This window comes from Maylandia zebra, linkage group LG13 (genome assembly GCF_041146795.1).
Source record: "Maylandia zebra isolate NMK-2024a linkage group LG13, Mzebra_GT3a, whole genome shotgun sequence".
Classification (NCBI taxonomy): Eukaryota; Metazoa; Chordata; class Actinopteri; order Cichliformes; family Cichlidae; genus Maylandia; species Maylandia zebra.
Genome location: NC_135179.1, coordinates 7,803,359 through 7,821,635, shown reverse-complemented (window position 1 = coordinate 7,821,635; position 18,277 = coordinate 7,803,359). Strand labels below are relative to the sequence as shown.

Below are 18,277 nucleotides of genomic sequence, written 5' to 3'. Positions count from 1 at the left end.
TTGCTGGTAAACAAACTACCAGCTGCAGTGAAACGAATCCACATTAAAATAGTGGCTGGGGGTAATTTCCAAACTTGGCCTCGACCTCAGATTTATTGGACTGAACTGAAAATTGCAGAGAACTTGGCCCTGAAACTGAATCTAAATTTCTCATTAGTTCCTGCTGAAATACATTTATGGTGGTCCACAGCGCCTCTAAATGTTTACAGCTGAACATCTGCCGTCAGCTGCCAGTGAAGGCACCACAGTTTATACCCAACTGTATTTGAATTCAAGTTGTGCACTTGCAATTGACAGCATTAGTCATCATGTTGACTCTTTTTGCTTGTATGTTAAATTTTGGGTAAGATGTATGTGTTACATATGTATTGATTTGTCTCACGTGTCAATGCTCATGCTCCACTGAGGGCAACATTCCCACACACTTCACCTCTTTATACAGTAATGTATCATTATGAATATTGCTGACGTCTGCATTGTTTTTCGAGTTGTATTGCAAATTTGGTCAAGATGCCACATAGAGTTTCTGTTTCCATTTCTTCCCCTAGGCGATTTTCTGTGCTCTGGCAGACGCTCATTCCTTGTGTTTACATGTTCTAAATTCCCATGGCTGGTTGAATGAGTGCTTGATGACAACTCCGGTCAGAACCATTTGTTGCGAAAGCAAAAAGCTCGCGTTGCATGGAGTGAGAAGAACAGCAAAACTTTATGTAGAGCATGATTGGTTTCACGTTAAACAGTGGGAAAGCTAAACAAAAATAAAAGAGCGAAGCAAACACTGATCCATAACAATTCTGATTGATTTTGGGTGAAAAATGAAACTGCAGAGTTTAGGGCACCTTTCTGCTGATGTGGAAAATACAAATGGTCAAAAAAAGAGAGTTCATTCACGTTGAACTATTAATCCTGAGTTTTTTGTTTTGTTTTTTGACTTTCATTTTTCACAATTATTCTTGCCCTCGGACACTGGCGTCATTAGCTTACACCTTTGAATGGTGTTCCCTAGCTCTGAACTTTGGTGGATTTCTTTTACAGACAACAACAACGGAGCGATACTTCGGTTTCTCAAAGAGCATTCTTCTTTAAGAATGTAGCCTAGCTGCCGTCAGGTCGCCAGAGGGTCAATCAGAATCGTTGACCGCTGGTTCACCGTTTCATTAGTCCCCGCGCTGGACAGGCCAACGCAGGGGCTCGAGGTGGGGACCACGCAGAGTTCACGCGGCCTGCGGGAGTCGCGAGCCTATTGTTCCGTGGGTTTCTCCCTCCCTCCCTCCCTCTCTTTCTCTCTCTCTCGCTCGCTCGTTGGATAGTCTCCTCCGATATTAGGGGTTAAAGTGGGAGGATGCGTGCGTGACCGTTATTTGAATATGATCCACTGATCTAAAAGGGATTCTCTACCACATGTATGACTTATTGCTACTTTGGCAGCGGTTTAATCAACCTTCTCGTATCGTTTTTCCATTGTAGGTTGATTATTGATTAACGCTGTAAATCTGGTAGTATAATTAGACGTCTTTAATGTCCCTCTTCACTCCGGTTGTAGATTTAATTCAGTCCAAGATGATCGTCTTGGATACTCTCGCTGCAGACTTGGTGTTCATGTGATACTCCGACTACGTAATTTTTCACCAGGCTGTCTTTGCAGATCTGAATCCAACACTCGGGTCTGCAGATGATATAACCACAAGCAGCAGTAACATAAGCACTTATCCGTATAAACAGCCTATTGCCTTTTAGAAGATCGCATAAATAAATTTTCCTCTCATCCCGAGTTTGACATGAAGCCATTCAGTTGTGGCTTTTCTTTCTGGGGTCGTTTCACTTTTTCATCTTAGACAGGCTGACCGCGGGCTCACCCCTCCACCCCCGGCCCTGTGCCGGGTCAAAGCCGAGCTGAGAGCTGCTTTAACCCGGTTTAGACATTAACTGCGAACTCCAGCCCCGCATGGGAACCCAGGCACCGTCTCGAACTGACCAGTGCGATCGAGCAAAACCCGGAAAATCTGGCTGTAAATTAGTAAAACTAACTGTAAAATTAAATGCTGAGGGCAGTTTAAATGAGCAAGCACTTATGGCAAGACTGCAAAAATATTTTTGGAATTAATGTATTATCTATAACGCCGGAAACGATCCTTTTACATTTAACAAGATACACTTTATTAACTGTGAGACTAAAATGATTTACTTTGAAATTGTTTCAAATATGGTCATTTTTCACTAAGAGGGAATAAATCAACTTTCAGTACAAAAACAACAATATTGACCTCATAATTCTAATTAAAAAAATTTATAAGCTTCTTTTTTAATTGATTTTTTAAGTTTGTTTTTTCCACAAACGCATGCGTAAAACTACAATTATATCAAACTACATCAAAATAAGACACCCCTAGTTTTAAATCCTCAAAAATCACACGGGTTGTGAACATAGCTCCCATAAATATCTGTGAACTGCACCAGTTCGAAATGGTTGCCGGTATGTAAACAATTAAATTCTTTAATTTTACGGAAAAAATAAAATGACATATTAAAAAATATATACAGTTAAGCCAAAATAAGAATAAGTAACACACACACACACACACTGCTTTTGTTTCCAACAATCCGTCTTCAGAAGACTGAACTCACTTTTAAGTTAAAATGTGAAAAAAGATGCCTCAATTGCAAAATTTGTTGTTGCAGCTTAGTGAGGCTCCCCTCTCCGCAGTCGTAACCATTATTTAGTTATTTAAAAGATTAATGTCCCTGCTGCCATGTATTTTTTAAATTGTCATGCCTCTCTTGAACGGAGTGCCCAGCTGTGAGTATAATCAAAATTTTCCCCTTGCCATAAACCACTGGTTTATAGTTCTCTTCTGGCTTCTGTTTATAGCCTATAGGGAGCGGGGCTTGGCGTTAGAGAGATAGCTGTAAAATTTAACATCTCAACAAAGACGCCATAACTCCTGTTATCTGATTGCGTTTACATATCCATACAAACATGAGCCGAGCAACGACAATAGTAAAATCATTTTGAATGCGCCAAACAGAAGTGTAGTTCCCAAGCAAGCGACTGGTTAGTTTTGCATTATTGCACTTCTCCAGCCTGATTAAATTATTCCACAGGATATTCATATTAATATTATTATGATTTGTTTTATTATTGATAATAATAATAATATAAATGGGAGGTTATATTTTCGAAATGTACACAAGCAAGATAATCCTCAACATATGGAATAAAGCCGCCTCAGAAAGGATGCAGGCTACCGTTTTCCGATTTAGGAACACACACATATGCCACATGGAAATCGTAAACCCACACACACACACGAGCACGGATATAGAGTTTCATGTTAAGGACTTCCTACAGAGCACGTTAAAAATTCTGACTACTGTTATCTTTCTTCCAGAATCAGAGGAACAGCTTTTCGGCATCAATCATCTGTCCGCAATGAGCTGAATGCAGACAGCAACATTAAACCTGTGATCCTAAACAGTCCCCCACTGAAAGAGGGTTTTTTCTCCTTGAAAGAGGTGTAAGTGGATAATTTTGTTTTTGAAGAAAATCATATATATTGAGTACTGGAGTATATACCGGCAGTTTCAATATTAGATCTGAGACAATATAAAGCAAACAAATATTTCTTCAGATTTCTTTCTACTAAAACACGCCTTAAATCGAACTAAATGGGACAGTCAACATTTTTCTCACAAATTCGATGTAAGTTTACTTTCAGTCCAAACGTATTTATTGCTTCAGTTAATTCGATTATATATTGGACTACAGGTGGCTCTCTGAACCGCTCTCTCACTCTACCAAGGGCCCTCGGGGGTCTCCCGACCACCGCTTTCATTCGGAGATCACTTCCCCCACCCATGTTCTTCCTGCCCCCCTTGCCCCATAGTCATAACTTCATATCTGCGCCAAATATGAAAAACGAAACACACTTACTTGCTCTGTCCTGCTCTCGCGTTAAAACGCGATCGTTCGTTAGTGTAGTGTAAAATCCCGTTAGAGCGGATCGAAGCTGAGCGTGGAGACCGTCTCGGTTGTTTCTCTCAGCAATACAAAGCGCATTCTGTTGATTTCGGACAAATATCGGCTACCAATCCCATCTGGCCGCCTGTCGGCTATTCTCTCTGAGTTATATTTTGGGGCTTGTCAAAGCTCCAGCAATAAAACACACTTTATTACCGTCACGTGCTCAGCTTTTTTTTCTTGCAACTCCCACAAGGGTTCATAAATTATTAGGCCCTGCACCAGAACCACTTTATTCGATAATGGCGCCAAAGGAAAAAAAGGGGAGCTTTAATCTCTGGGGGTTGTGCTGTTGGAGATTTAAAAATTAACCGTTTTGTGGTCTTTTTTAAATATAAATATATATATATGCGTTTTCCTTCTCACTTAAATGTTCTTTGAATACGGGTTTCTCAATTTATTGAAGCTTCAAATCCTTTTTATCTTTCATTTCTAAAATATATTGATTTTTCCCCCATTTTCAATCTAACGCCTTTTTTTACCATTAAAATTTTCTTTTAACAGATACATTTTCGTGCATAAAATACTTTGTGTGCGTAAAATGGGGAGTCTGCATGCTGTCACTCCCATGAGACTCATGTGGTTTGCACTGCAGTGCTTTCCTCTAAAACAAGCAGAGACTGAACGCCTTTTGCATTTTCCGGATGTGTCTGGAATGCTGTTTGGAGCATTTGTTTCCTGCTTTGATTTCCGTAAATGGGGAGCAATAAAGCCATAAAAGTTGCTCTGTGAAAACAGACTGGACACCGGTATGCTTGCTTTAGCAGCTTTGCGGCTGCTGGGCACAAACAAGACATTTAACCAAATGTTACACAAGAATCTCTCTAATGAAGTAGCAATGCTTCAAAAACCTAATAACCGAACTTACTGCTACTAATAATAAGAAGGAAAAATATGAATAACAAAAACAATGGTAACAATTGAGCCTAATTCAAACACACAAGCTACTGGTGCGTACAAGCCAATAACACTTCAATAAAACGCATTTCATCGGTTCTTTTAAACATATCGTTATTCCTAGTATGGCAGATTTTATTGATTTTAGTTTTGGCTTATTCCTTCCTTGAAAAGATGATGCACAATACCCTCAAATATTCAACATTTGGCTAATTAATAATTATGAATCATATTAGGCCAAACTTTCACTGATCAACAGCGTTCGTGCGCGTTTTGTATAAATCTTTCCATCACTGAAGCTTTAGTGGTGCTTTTAAAACCACAAGCCACTTGACTCCCTGATTTATAGCACCTTGGCTTGGCGTCTTGCCTAATGACTCCCCCTAGCAGCTGTAACATAAAATCCCATCCAGACCAAACAAAATGATCCCGGGACACTAAGCGGGAGAAAATCCCCCTGCTCCAGGTGCATTCAATGTAAGTGGGAGAAAAGAACGTCATAACGGGGCTGGACCGTGAGGAGGATGAAGATGGTGTTGCTACCCCAGTCTGAACAGCGGCTGTTAAAAATCCATAGAGCTTCAATTTGTGCAGCTAGCTGAGGCCATTGTTTAAAAATGTCATCCTTGGGTCTCTAACGCCATCTAGTGGTCAAACGACACCGAATAGCGCCAGCTCACATGTATTCGAAGTCTGAAAAGTATATATATATATATATATATATATATATATATATATATATATATATATATGTATATGTATATATATATATATATATATATATATATATATATATATATATATATATATATATATATATATATATATATATATATATGTATATGTATATATATATATATATATATATATATATATATATATATATATATATATATATATATATATATATTTTATATTTTTTTTTAAATGTGCTACAAATTTGATAATGCTCTTGGGCTTTGTGTTACTGGCTTTTAAAAGCCGTTCCCTTTTCTGTCTTGAATGAAGTGGGATTAAACTGTCTCCTGTATTTTTCTATCTATGTGTTTGTTAGCACTGTGATAAAGGTGGATGGATATTTTGCAGTATCTGCAGTGTGCGCTGCAGTGTGCATTGCCAATTTCCTGGCAAATAGCACCCTCTGCTGGTTAATAATAACATTAGCACTCCAGGCCTAGCAGTTCCCCCAAATTGGTCTATGTTTTTGTCTAAGTTAAGAAAGTTAGATGACAGGATCAATAAGGCAATCACTGCTTGTAAATAAGTATTTGCATTCAGTGATAATGGCCAATTTAGCCGAACTGTGTGAATGCTGGGAAATAAGGACATTTTATAAAGAAACACATTGTTATTTAAATGCTCAAGCATGAGCTGAACTGTGCCGAACACCAAATACGAGCCATGACAGAAGGACTATTAAAACAGAAATAAACAGCAGCCTGCATGATCAAGCCTGAAATTTGATAGTGTTTAAGCAACTTAAACCTCGATGTCTGCCGAGGAAAACTGTGAAATGAAGCCCCCTGGACAAACCTGCGGTCTGTTTTTGTCTTCAAAAACATCCAGTTGAAACTTGGGTTTTTGCACTGCACTGCAAAGAGAGAGAAACAGGCATGTTTTATACTTCACACACACAAACTCATCTCACACATCTTTGTCATTATTTCTCAGGCTTTCTTTCTGTCTGTCACAGGCTTCAATTTAATGTCTGCCTCGTTGTCTGCGTCACTATCTCCTATTGTCTCTTTGTTTCTGTCTTATACGCATTGACCGCACACACACACACACACACACACACACACACACACACACACACACACACACACACACACACACGCACGCACGCACACACACACACACACACAGAGTCTTTGCCGCATTGCAGTAGGTTGTAAATACTCAGTGCCAGCTGAGCTTGAGTGAGCAGCACCAGTGAAATACTGTCTTTGTTTCTCTGTATCTCTCACACCCCGCCTGCTGCCCTTGTGGGGGAAAAAAAATGTAAAATTCAAAAGAGGGAGAAAACACTGTCTTTCTGTCTCTTTGTCTCTCTGACACTTGCCCTCATAAAAAGGGACATCAGCAAAAACAAAAACATGGGGGAAAGCATTCCTTCTGTATGATTCTGCCCATCTGATTAAGTACACTTACAGGGGAAAGAAGGAGAAATTGAATTTCTGACATAAAGACCTTGAAAAGTATCAGCACTGAGACAGATGGCAGAACAAGCACTAAAGATAACATGTAAGGAGATGATATTTTGTGATAATACTGCCAGATAATCCCCTGAGAATGAAAAAAAAAAAAAGCTTTCTGGGGCTATTTTTGCAGTTTGCCTCACAAGAGCCACCAGGTGTCCTGTTAGTGTTGCACCCCAATGGTTCATGGAGCCATTTACAGATAAACATTGCATTGATGGCTGAAACAGACAAATATGTATGAATATTGGGCTAGCATATGCATGTGCACATTGTCATGTGATCTTAAATGTATGTTAAAGACTCAGAGGAATCAGGCCTTATCTCACCGTCATGTACATCATGTATATTTACAATTATATTATTGTTTTACAATATAAATTTTAAATGTATAGTATTTATATAGATTCAAATGATGCATTTTTCATATTTGATTTAGGGTAATTAACCCAATTCAGTTATATGCAAATATGAAGGATGCTGCTTCTTTCTTTTTCCCTTATTTGTTTTTTTATTTTATTTTATTTTTTTTACAATAGTATTAATATTTGGTTTCATCATTTGGATAAAAAGAGTTAAAGAGGAGTCTGTTTCAGTCTGTTTCTTGTGTGTACAGACAGACCCTGAAGCATTAATACCATCATTACAAATTCAGTTATTTAGTAAGGGTGCACGGTTTTGCACACAGTGCACAAAGTTAAAAATTTCTGCAGCATAACATGAGAGCTTATTGAACCTTGGATATTAGTCGGCAGAAAAACACAACTACTGTGAGGACTCAATTACATTGCTGAATTACATTCTGGATAGTTCTAGATAGTAAAGAATTAGTCAGAAGTAGTACCTGACATCATCAGTCTACTGGACTCCATTTTCTTCCACAGCATTCTGAAATAAGCAGGAAAAAAAAGGAGAAAAAGAAAGGATGATTAAATCAGTCAGAAATCAGCGCAAATAGCACGAGGCTTGTAAAAGGCCTACACATAATGAAAAGAGTCTAAAAATACGTCTCATTTTCAGCACTGCTTTCTTGACAGCCTGTTGGTTAGAAACTTGTCTTATATGGGTAAACAAGTAAAGTAAACCGTACATATGACGTCTTAACGTTCAAACGAAAAATGTAACGAGTTATTAAAAAAAAAAACAAGACCTTAGGGTGAGAACAGTAGAGAGACAAAAATAAAAAGTGAGAAATTGTTTACCGTCCATGGAGGCGCGCGGATGCCGAGAAACACTTCTGTGGTGTCAGAGCGCGCGAGGCAAAGCTGTCGGCACACTGCACGCGCACACATGACAGTGAGCGGCCAATGGCGAACAGGGTCAGGTCGTAAAACGCTTTTACGACCTGTGAGTTGTGCAAAGAGAAAATTGGAATTTGTGGCAGCTGGGTGCAAAAGAGAGCCGCATTTCCAAACAAACAAACACGCGCAGGCAGGGCTCCAGATAAATCTAAGAAGCAGTTTTAAGAAGGTTTAATCATTATTTATTTAGACCACCATCATCCGATGACCACCTCTGATACTAGCTGTTATTTAACCCTTAAAAATATAAATGTTGTAAGAAAAAACAAGTCAGCTCCTTTAGGCTACATTACACTTACAGAACAAAACGGAAGGCCCCAGAACCTTCAAATATAGGCATCTTGTAACTAGAATTTTAGCTATGACGGCAACAACCTGTCTGGATACACAGTTTATAGTTATGTATTGATGTCGGGTTCGCCGCAACAGGAATATCAGTGTATTTTATTGGAAGATTGGAGTAATTAATAACTACCACAATTTCGGCCCACATGCAGCCCAAACGTCGTAATATTAATAATAATAATTTTGCCTTAATTAAATTTGTTGATTAAATCATTAAACTGGCTTTTTTTTTTTTTACCCTTCTTCGGAGACGACTACACAAGTGTCTATATATTAGTATTACTGCCCTTCAAAATACTTTGAACTCTGGCTGGACTTCAACCTAATAAATAAAAATAGTTTTAATAGCAACTATAAACTTTTTTGGCGTCAGTTTACACGTGTGAAGACAGCTTAACTTCTCTACTGAAATATTCATATTCCTGGCTGATATCGAATAGCCCCAAAATATGAGTGGTGCATTAACTTTAAGTAATTGTAATAACAGAGCTGCTGAATGCATCACGTGTACTTTTTTATTTTTATTTTTTTGTTAAACAACACTAATTTTATTTTTTTTAACAAGACAAAACAAACAAAAGTAAAACACTAATTACATTCATGGGAGATCTCCAGACCTCCTTGTGTTGGTGAAAAGTACAATATTAATAGTGTAACATTAATATTTTAGGCTAATATTGATAGTATAATAGTAATATTATAGCCTACAACGCTTTGTTGCAGAACAGCTCTCATATTTACCCTGATTTTCTGGTTATTTCCTGAAATAAAATAAAGTACATTTTATTAAAAAGTCTATATTGGTATCTATAGCAAATTTAGGCTGGCCTTATAGGATGGATACATTTTATATTTGGTTAATGTAACAAATACTGAATTATTGCAGCCTAATTATTTATAAAGTTCAGCGACATCCTCTGTCTGTCCACAGAGAGCTTATAGCAAGGGATAGAAAACATCCCGTCACACTAATCTAGTCATAACGCTCTAGTACATTCATTTTTGGTATGTAATAGTTAGTATTTTACAGAATGAATAAACATAGCTTGTGCAGTGCGTTTTATTTCTATTTTATTACACTGGAAGTCATCATGGCTAGCACCTGTATATTGTGTGTGTGTGTGTGTGTGTGTGTGTGTGTGCGCACCCCCCCCACACACACACACACACTAATAAACTTAATAAATTCTGATTTTAGATTCCACAATTTCTCCTTTTTTATCTTAACCCTCACACATTCATCTCTTGATTCAGAATTCTGTACATGCGCCTTTATTTCAAATTTTATGTCTAAAACTGGTTGAAATGGTTTTAGACATAAGATGGACAAAGCTGAACACTGCCTGTTGGTAAGGAGTAATGTCGATATTTCTTTTCTAAATGTGTATTTTGTAGGCATTTTGTTTTCCCTCTCATTTTTTTTCTCCTGCTTTAAAATAAATAGCGTCAGATCATTTGGAGCACGTTTCAGTAAAAATAAACCTTTTTTTATTCTATGGACTTTAAGGCTTTGATCATAAACTGCAGGTCGAAAGGAGTTCAGAGGCTTCAATTATTGCTTCACCTTTTATTTTGAAGAGGAAACAGAGCGGAAGTAGCGTTACTATCCCTTTTGACTATTAAATAAGAAACATAACAGGATTAGAAGAGGATTAATTTATTTAATAGGGTGGATGAAATTGATTAGAAACTCGGATCACGGAGTAGCTGTTTGAATATTACTGAGCTGCTTTTTTCCTTCATTGTCTTCCTCCCAAATGAAATGTTCCATTATTATTATTATTATTATAAATTCTTCCAGAGGTCGAGAAAAGGTTATTGCCTGAACAGTTACAGCTTTTAACATGTCACCAGTTGAATACTACAGGTTGGACGTTTACAGCTAGTTTCCCAGACATGGATTAAGTTGTCTCAGACTAAAAGGAAATTTCAGTGACGATGTCCTCTGAAAAAAAGGTTCTGTGTCTAAGACTTAACTCATGTCAGGGAAACTACACGTTAATGTAGTAAAATGCTGTGGGGCAAGCATCTGAATGAGATTTTGCCTGTGAAGAAAGCTGACGTCAGAATCTGAGATTTGGACTCAGGTCCACAGTAATAAATATCACACCATAGAATTACTGCTCGAGTGCAAATAGCTCATGAAAGACAACACCTCCGCCCAGTGGACATAATGAGTAATTACACATGAAGAAGCAGCCCTGTTTTTTGATTTTTTTTTTGTTTATGAGGAATTTAAATCAGCTCGTGTCTTGAAGTTACCTAATTCAAAAATGTTACTTTAACTTATCGAGACCACCTTGATTAATAAAACTTATTTTTTAAATTTATCTATGTTAGTATAAAACAGAATATTCATGTCAGGCCGCAGTAGGCTTACGTGCTTTACCGTCTATATTTTTTCTTCATAACATAATAAATGCAAGTGCACATCACTTTTCTACATCAATTGTTTGCATGCAGCTCAGCTGGTGAGGCCCTGGACTCTGTTAATGGATCATTATGAATCTATTTTTACCATACTGAAGAAATGTGGTGGGGAGCATGCAGCACTTAGACAGTTGTAATGGTTTTAACGTTTCTACGTGAAATCCTATCATCCTAATACATCCAGCACTTTAAATATTATTCTTTTGGAGGCTAATTACATGTAAATGCAGATGGAAGAGTTTCGTTTGTGATAGTTTTATTAAAAGTGCACATTAAATCAGAACTTTGGAGGCATTTACTTAAAAATGTTTTCAGGTTATTAGTATTATTATTATCTTTTTTTATATATGTTATCTACATTCAGTGCTATTTTCGGCTACAGTAATTCTAATGCATTTGTCCGTGTGCTCTGAGTGAAGTTTTGAGATTTAAATGGTTATAATACTTTTTATTCTTGTCCATCAGCTATTAAAATGGATGCATATATTCGTTCTTTTGTCACTCGTCTGTGCTCCAATACAGGACCAAATTATTTTAATACTAGTCCATAGAAACCAATACCTGTGCCCAGTCAGCACAAAAGGCCTGAATGGTGTTTGCAACTCAGACGGCCATTTCTTAACTTTAAAAATAAGAAGAAGGTTCTGCTCTAGCTGAAAAAAATCAAACTACTGCTGATGTTAAAGCTTCCTGTTTTTACCAGTACCGCTACACCGAGGTTGTAGATAACCTAGCCTAAATTGAACGATTACTTCTGAAACAGGAAAAATACACCTCATCAAGACTCACATGCTTTTTGGCAAATCCGTTTTAATTCCCTCCATAATGAAATTTCCCGTGTTTTGTGCTCTCGCTGTCTGTAAAAGACGTGACTGGAGCTGTCTAGTCTCATCTGCAGACAATGACTTTAACATTTAGAAGGACAGTTGAGGCTCTAAGGCAGGAAAGGGTGTCCAATAAAACCATATAGTCACGATGACTGTCTGGGCGAAATTACTTTATGGCACCTCTCTCTGCGTGTCTCTCTGTCTTGAGTTGGGGCGGAAAGTCACGTTTATTCTCCAAATGCATGCTGTTGGTTTATGACCCTGCAGTAGGATGAGCCCTGAGAAGATTATATAGCCGCAATAAATGAAGGAAGCTACGAGGCGCTGCACTGACTTTGACAAAACAAGGAGGCAGAAATGTCTCTCCGTGGGCTGAAACTCCGAACACATACCTGAGAGCAGTGAAACACCTTGACGGTGGAATATAATCATAATGACAAACATAATAAATCGAGTTATTGGCCTATAATCCTGTTTAATGTCAACCATGAATTACTGCCTTTGTTTCCCCCCCTGTAGAATCAGCCGCAGGATAATAATATAGGATAATGCTGTATGTAAGCCTTTTTATTGGGTTGTATTGCGCTATTTAATAAACGACAGCGCAATTTTAACCTTTATGAGTTTTAGGCTACATTGATCAGGGGCTACAAAATATTTTTGCAGTAGTTCTATAGCAGGATATTTTTTATGTCTACAATGTTGCCATGTGATGCTATAAATATTATTAATATGCCTTTAATATCAAGTTAAAAACAAACAAAAAGAAAAAAAAACTGATTTGTGCAGACTAATCCGTGCGTAAAATTACCAAGTCGCCAAAAAGAAGGCGCAAATGAACACCGACGCTGTAATCCATCTTTTATTTTATTTAGAAAAATCACCATGAGCAGCATATTGAACTTATAACCTAAATGACAGGATGAAGGCCTTATTTTATCACACTTCGTCTCACAGCACAGCACAGGCCTGTCGCTGTAGGCTAACATAGCCTGTTGTTCTTCCTCTTCTCTCAAGGAGAATGTGGACAAAAACGAAAAGCACCAAAATACCTTTAAAATCCTCACAATGTTCCCGTTGCTGCGGATGTTATACCAACTTACATTGGAAAATGGAAATCGATTGTGCGTTGTTGTAAAACGTCTTAAGAGGACAGTAGCTGGTTACTGGGAGGAAACAGCGAAACAGAAAATCTAACAATCAAACTGCAGTCACACCATAGCTTAGCCATGACTGGTGTGTGTGTGTGTGTGTGTGTGTGTGTGTGTGTGTGTGTGTGTGTGTGTGTGTGTGTGTGTGTGTGTGTGTGTGTGTGTAGGCATGACCATATCTGCATTTCAAACCCACAGTAACAACAAATATACACAGCAACAATGACAACAACAGCAAGGACAACAATACCAACAAATATGCCCCTATAAGGCTACATGCAGAGTTTATAAAAACAAAACAAAGAAGCTTTATTCTGTCTTCTGGAGCAAATTCCTTAAAAGCTCCTTTCTGATTAATAAGGGAGACCAGGATTGGTTGTAACACAGAGAACTTCTCCACTAGGAGCAAAGTGAAACAAGTTTCTGTACAGACCTGTCAGGCACCTGAAATACAGCAAGAAGAAGAAGTGGTGTTTTGCTTCCTTTTTTATGTTGCTTATTGTAAATATATAAAATCTCGTAAATTTAGCAAATGCACTGTGGTTACAAGTGCATGACATGTAAAAGGTTGTGATTATACAAAACCTACATCAGTATTTTTAACTATTATGACCCACGCATTTGTGCAGAAACTTCAATGGAGGACCAGGAAAAGACAAGAGCGCCTTTTAAACCCAAACAAGAGGTGGTCCTATTTAAAATGCAGTAGACTCATTTTATTTACAGCCAATAAACCAAAGCCTCAAGTCACAGATAATGTGTTAGACAGAAAATATTCATCTTTAGTCGCTTATTAGCCAGTTAGACAAAGTACAGCTGACCCTGGTCTGAAAAAGCCACTGAAGTGGGACAGAAGTGAAAGTATCACATTTAAAACACATTATTACTTTAGCATGATCAATTCACCTTTTAAGTACTTGCGATTTTTAGATTTTTCACATGTGTAATCTTGGTGTTCTCGAAGATACATTTGGTTTTGGTTTGTTTTCTAAGGGTAATCGCATTGTTAAAAGAGCATAAAGAGAATAACTCCAGCCTTAGCGAATGTGTCTTTTATCTTTTGGTAGTGCCAACCCAACAGTATTAACATCTTTCACGTAAATATGTTAATACTTACATGCATCAGATACAGTCCACTAGCCTGAATCCTGTTTGCTCCCAAAAATATTTCATTTTAATCCCATACAAATATTCTGCAGCTATTTTTCAGGCTATAACAAGCAGGTATTCAGCCATGAGATTACTCATGCGGTTTATCTTTGATAGTTTTCCCTTGTACTTCAGTCCGAGCTTGCACATTAAACATAGTTTTCATGAGGGCGATAGTTTTAGCCTTAAATCATAAAACACCATTCCCATTTTTTTTGTTGAGAGCACAGACAGTTTAAGTATTACGTCTGGAATGTTTCAAGCATTGCCATTTCTGAACATGAGAGATGTGCATCCATATTAAAAACAGATGTGTTTTAAAATGAGTAGTCTTTGATATGAGCTGGTATGTTTGTGATCGGGTTTATTGACCTCCCTGTAAATGTTAACACTTCATTATTTACAACTACCCCGGGTTTCAGATGAGCTGTTTTCTTTTTAAAACATGCAGATGGAAGAATTATGCGCCAAAGTACAGATTACCTAACTTTTTTTAAGACATTAATGTGTGTGTTACAGCACATCCCGGTCTCCCCTGCAGAGTTTATCACTGCAGTTTTCAAAAGCAGCAATGTTAGCTCTACAATCCTTTGCTTAGTCACAGCTGATCTTGCCAGTTCATGTTACAGATGTTGGCCATCTCTGAGCACTGTGTTTCTTTTATCACCACCACCTCTTCACCTATCACAGGAAGAAAACAAAAGCCCCAGCCTCTAAATTCATCATTCATTCATACTCCTCCTCTCCCGAATCATCAACTTCTTCATCTTCATCCGTCTGTTTTGGAACCAGATTTTGACCTGTCTCTCTGTCAGATTTAAGAGTCCTGCCACCTCCAGGCGCCGATCTCTGGTCAGATACATGTTGTAGAGGAATTCCTTCTCCAGCTCCAGGGTCTGGTGTTTGGTGTAAGGACATCTCTTTTTCCGGGTCGATTTGGCATGGATCCAGCTAGCTGATGGATTTTCTGCAGGAAAAGAGACGAGAGTTGCATAGGTTTTTACTCACACCAAACACCATGTATATTTACTTTCCTCTGGTTTTAAGCATGTCTTTCTGTGTGTGTTGTGAGGAGTTCAAAGGCTGGCATAAGATTCAAAGAAAACATTTTGTGGAGCAAATTTTATGAGCCCACAGTTTTTGGCTCATTAGAAAAAGAAACACATCTACACCTTTTTTCACATACTCCTCCTGTAATTTATGACAAACCCGTAATTTAACATAATGTGACATAATTGAAAATGTGGCCACATTTGAGGTTTCTGTCCTTTTCGATTTGGAAGGACAGTGAGCTGCTATAAATACAGGAAAGTATACCCAATAAAGATGAGCCTAAATCTCAGTACGAGAGGAGACAGGGCTGAAAAACAACCACAGCCACACTCATGCTCATTTTTTCTGTTTTTTAATCAGCTGAGTAAGGATATTTTTTAAACATTTAATAGTTTGATAGTCATGCTCTCACAATGCTATTTTGCATTAAAAAAAATTAAAGCACTTAGGATTCTTACATCATTAAATTAACTCTCATTTTACAAAAAGTAGATATTTTAATGAAACCCAGATAATTGTTTTGTTTATCCCAAGATAAAATATATTAATGTATCTCTACTACTACTACTACTACTACTACTACTAATAATAATAATAATAATAATAATAATAAAGCTATGAGTCTGCACTCTGGAGTAAGGGTCCAATAATGTGTTTTAAATGGCATGGCATGCTTTTAGAGCATAGCATGACTATACTGACTATTTTAGGCAAAACTAGCTTGGAGTAGTATTTGCAAAAACGGGCTCGCTAACTCTCCTACTATCAGAAAAACCTTCATGTGCAAGTCAACCTGGGTTTTCATATAGCTATTGACAAATTGTTAAATAACAATATCACCTTAATTATTTTAATGGACAATAAGGTTTTATATTTTACAGTTTACAAGACATTTATAGGCCCATAAAAGTCACACTCCCCTCTCTAACACACACACACACACACACACACACACACACACACACACACACACACACACACACACACACACACACACACACACACACACACACACACACCTGTGTATCGCCACTTCTTAAAGCTAATAAACATTCCTGAGTTTAGTGTATCTGTGTTTACCCGGGTCAAGCTGCTGCTGCTGCTGTGTTTTTCTGTCGTCGTCCTCTTTCTTTGGCTCAGGCTTCCTCCCCAGCTCCTCTACAGTCCCAAGCCGCTCCAGGACCACCTCCGCCGGACTGGCGAAGCTGGAATCTTCAGGACTGTCGTGTGACGGGGGTGAACTCTCGGGCTTAATTGTCTCATACCTCGGGCTCGGATTGGAGAGGTCACTCTGTGCTGGGAGACACGCGGGGAAAGTGGCCGAAACTTGCGACAGAGCGGTCTCCGAGGTGGGGCTCGCCCCTTCCCAGCAGCGTACAAACCTGCTGTCCGACGCGGATGCAAGGTGTTCGGCGTGTGTCTGAGTCTGCGGGCCGTAGTAGGGGTGGTGGCTCAGGAGGTGATGTGGATGAAAAAGGCCGGGGATGGACGCACCGGGGGCGGATTGCCGCTGCGGAGAAGAAGACGTAGAAGAAGTGGAAGTGTTTGTCCAAGGAGAAAAGCCATTTAAACTCGACTGTTTGTTGGAAAAATGAGAGAAATCCGGGATGTGTGAGCCGGGGGTCCCCTCCTCCTCCTCTGCTCCCCGGCCTGGCTTTGCGCAGCCAGCCGTCGAACCCTGCAAGCCTCCCGGGATGAAATGTGCACCGTAAGGCTCCTCGGTCTGGAGACCCATCATGGAATAATAATTCGTTAGCGACATGTTTATTTTATTATTTCAATAAAAAGACACTTAAATGCGACTGTAAAACGTTAGATGGGCTGGTATAGTGGCTTACATCCTCCCCTAAAATGGTAGTAATTTTTTCCTGCCCTTACTTTCTCCTCGGCTGCCCATTGGTTACTCTGCGGATCACATGGTTAGACTGTATTTAGCCAGTATAGAAGATAAATCAATTCATTCTTTTGTTTTCAGAAATGTGATAGCACGCCTACTGCGGATGGACCTGAATGTAACATATATATATATATATATTAAAAAACAAAAAAACAAAAAAACTTGGACTCTTTTTAGAGGCTGAATAAAAAGTAGCATTGGGCCGTTCGTATGCCCGTTTGAAGAGAGCGTAGGTGCTTCTGCCTTTTGCACTTATTTAATGCAAAAATATGACTTACACTTTATTAGTAATTATGTCATCACAGCCTCAGATTGTCACAGGACTGATTAAAACGGGAGGGGATGGGCTTCGGCTTTCCTTTGTGTGAATCGTGACTCATTTCGAGCTTAGAGTGATTCTCCCTTGAAGTTCGTGTTGAATTGCGTGCAGCTTTATTTTGCTGGAACTATTACCCAAGATCAGAAATTGATTTGTATCAGTTCACAAGTTCTGTGCTCAAATTAGTTACTTTTTTCTAATTTTAAAGTGTCGAGTGTTTTGTTGTTGCTGTGCTTTTGTTGTTCTCTTACTAAATAAACCAAATCTAAGAAGATCATTTGATTTATCCGTCATTTTAAGCAGTGGAAGGAAAACAGTGTCATAATCTATATATATAGCAGTGCTTGTGCATAAAAGTGAAATTCCAAGTGCTTTTCTTTGTGGCTCTTATATGCTAGGTTAGGCCAGGAACGGTAAACAGTAAGGATTCATTTTGGCCCACTGACTTTTGAGTTCGGAAAAAGTGTGAAAAGCGTGAAAACTGCAAGAACATTTTTAATATATTGCACTGCTATTTCCAGGGTAATACTGGTGGCGTTACACAGGAGTGAAAATAGATGGAAATTTAAAATTATCTCTAGATTTAGTCAAGTTGTTGGAATAATAAATAATAATAGTAAATAATACTGTTGGTTAAATACAAAAACTGTACACGTAAAGGTTTGTGTCTTTATAAATCCACAGTGATCAGC

The 18,277-nt window shown here is 38.3% G+C and overlaps 1 protein-coding gene across 1 annotated transcript; it reads right to left on the bottom strand.

The window, feature by feature from the left end:
• Window positions 1-12,869: 12,869 nt before the first annotated feature.
• On the bottom strand, window positions 12,870-17,489 carry LOC101476901 (homeobox protein Hox-D9b-like). Its single transcript, XM_004553499.3, has 2 exons — window positions 16,450-17,489; window positions 12,870-15,283 (listed from the first exon to the last, which is right to left on the bottom strand). Exons 1-2 carry the CDS (start codon window positions 17,129-17,131, stop codon window positions 15,039-15,041), a joined length of 927 nt encoding a protein of 308 aa, XP_004553556.2. The 5' UTR covers window positions 17,132-17,489; the 3' UTR covers window positions 12,870-15,038.
• Window positions 17,490-18,277: the final 788 nt, after the last annotated feature.

What these genes read in the sequence shown, in the direction of transcription:
- LOC101476901 (XM_004553499.3), bottom strand. Translation starts at nt 17,131, where the DNA reads ATGTCGCTAACGAATTATTATTCCATGATGGGTCTCCAGACCGAGGAG. An exon ending in GCAGCAGCAGCTTGACCCGG is followed by an intron (nt 15,284 to 16,449) that starts GTAAACACAGAT and finishes CTTTTCCTGCAG; the next exon opens with AAAATCCATCAGCTAGCTGG.